The sequence below is a fragment of the Papilio polytes genome, unplaced genomic scaffold (assembly GCF_000836215.1).
Source record: "Papilio polytes unplaced genomic scaffold, Ppol_1.0 DF821870.1, whole genome shotgun sequence".
Classification (NCBI taxonomy): Eukaryota; Metazoa; Arthropoda; class Insecta; order Lepidoptera; family Papilionidae; genus Papilio; species Papilio polytes.
Genome location: NW_013527334.1, coordinates 1 through 954, shown reverse-complemented (window position 1 = coordinate 954; position 954 = coordinate 1). Strand labels below are relative to the sequence as shown.

The window sequence follows — 954 nt, the reverse complement described above, 5'->3', positions numbered from 1 at the left end:
ATGCGAAAGTTTGGATGGATGGATGTTTGTTAGAGTTTGTTAGGATCTCGATAAAATTTGGTATTGATGTAAAGAATATTCTGGAATAACATTTAGGCTACTTACTTTTGTTTTTTTTTATTTCACATGAGTGAAGTCGCGGACGATAACTAGTATTTTTGTAAAGATATTTTGTATAAGAAAGTGGTAATATACCCTAAGCTTTTAAAATTACTATAAAACTTGTTTTTTAAATTGCAAATGTATTTAAATTGCAGCGAATACGATCAAGTTGACATAGTGTCGGGACAACGAGGCTCTATGTCGTCTGCTAACGCGGATGATATCGATGTCGAGGAAGGTAAAAAAAATATATAAATCAATAAATACTTTTACTATGAATTTTCGAATCGTATTTAAAATATATTAAAACATACAGGTGTATGCACAGAAGAATACCAAATTGATAATGCAACGACATCAGAAGAGACTGGAACATCAGTACCTTTAATGCACTTGGTATGTACGATTAAGGAATTGTAAATACTTCAATTTTAAGAAACTCGTGTCTGTTTTCTAAACTAAATATATAACTTTTCCAGGTAAAACATTTGATCCAAAACACGACTTGTCAAACTCAAATGCTTATAACCGCCATCATCAAAGGCGAAAGCAGCAAAACCGACGACCCCAAAGTACAAGACACAGTCAGCCCTGGCTGCGATTTACTATTACGATTTCAAAGGTAAAATTTACAAATAACGATAAATAATAACATACTTTACAAATAAAACAAAATTTAATGTTATTTTGTATTAGAATTGATTTAATGAGAGCAAGAATTTTTTTTTATTTAACTCAACTATAACACAAATAGAATGTGATAGTGATAATGTATTAAACAAAGTACTGAGAAACATAATGTCCTTATGAAAGTTGTAAAATAATTACATTAAAATTAAATAATATTCCAGG

The 954-nt window shown here is 29.7% G+C and overlaps 1 protein-coding gene across 1 annotated transcript; it reads left to right on the top strand.

The window, feature by feature from the left end:
• Positions 1-240: 240 nt before the first annotated feature.
• Positions 241-724, top strand: LOC106107740 (the record flags this gene model as incomplete). Its single annotated transcript, XM_013288740.1, has 3 exons — positions 241-340; positions 419-498; positions 582-724. Coding segments are annotated over exons 1-3 (323 nt in total), but the record flags the coding sequence as incomplete, so codon positions are not given.
• Between the last annotated feature and the right edge of the window lie 230 nt (positions 725-954).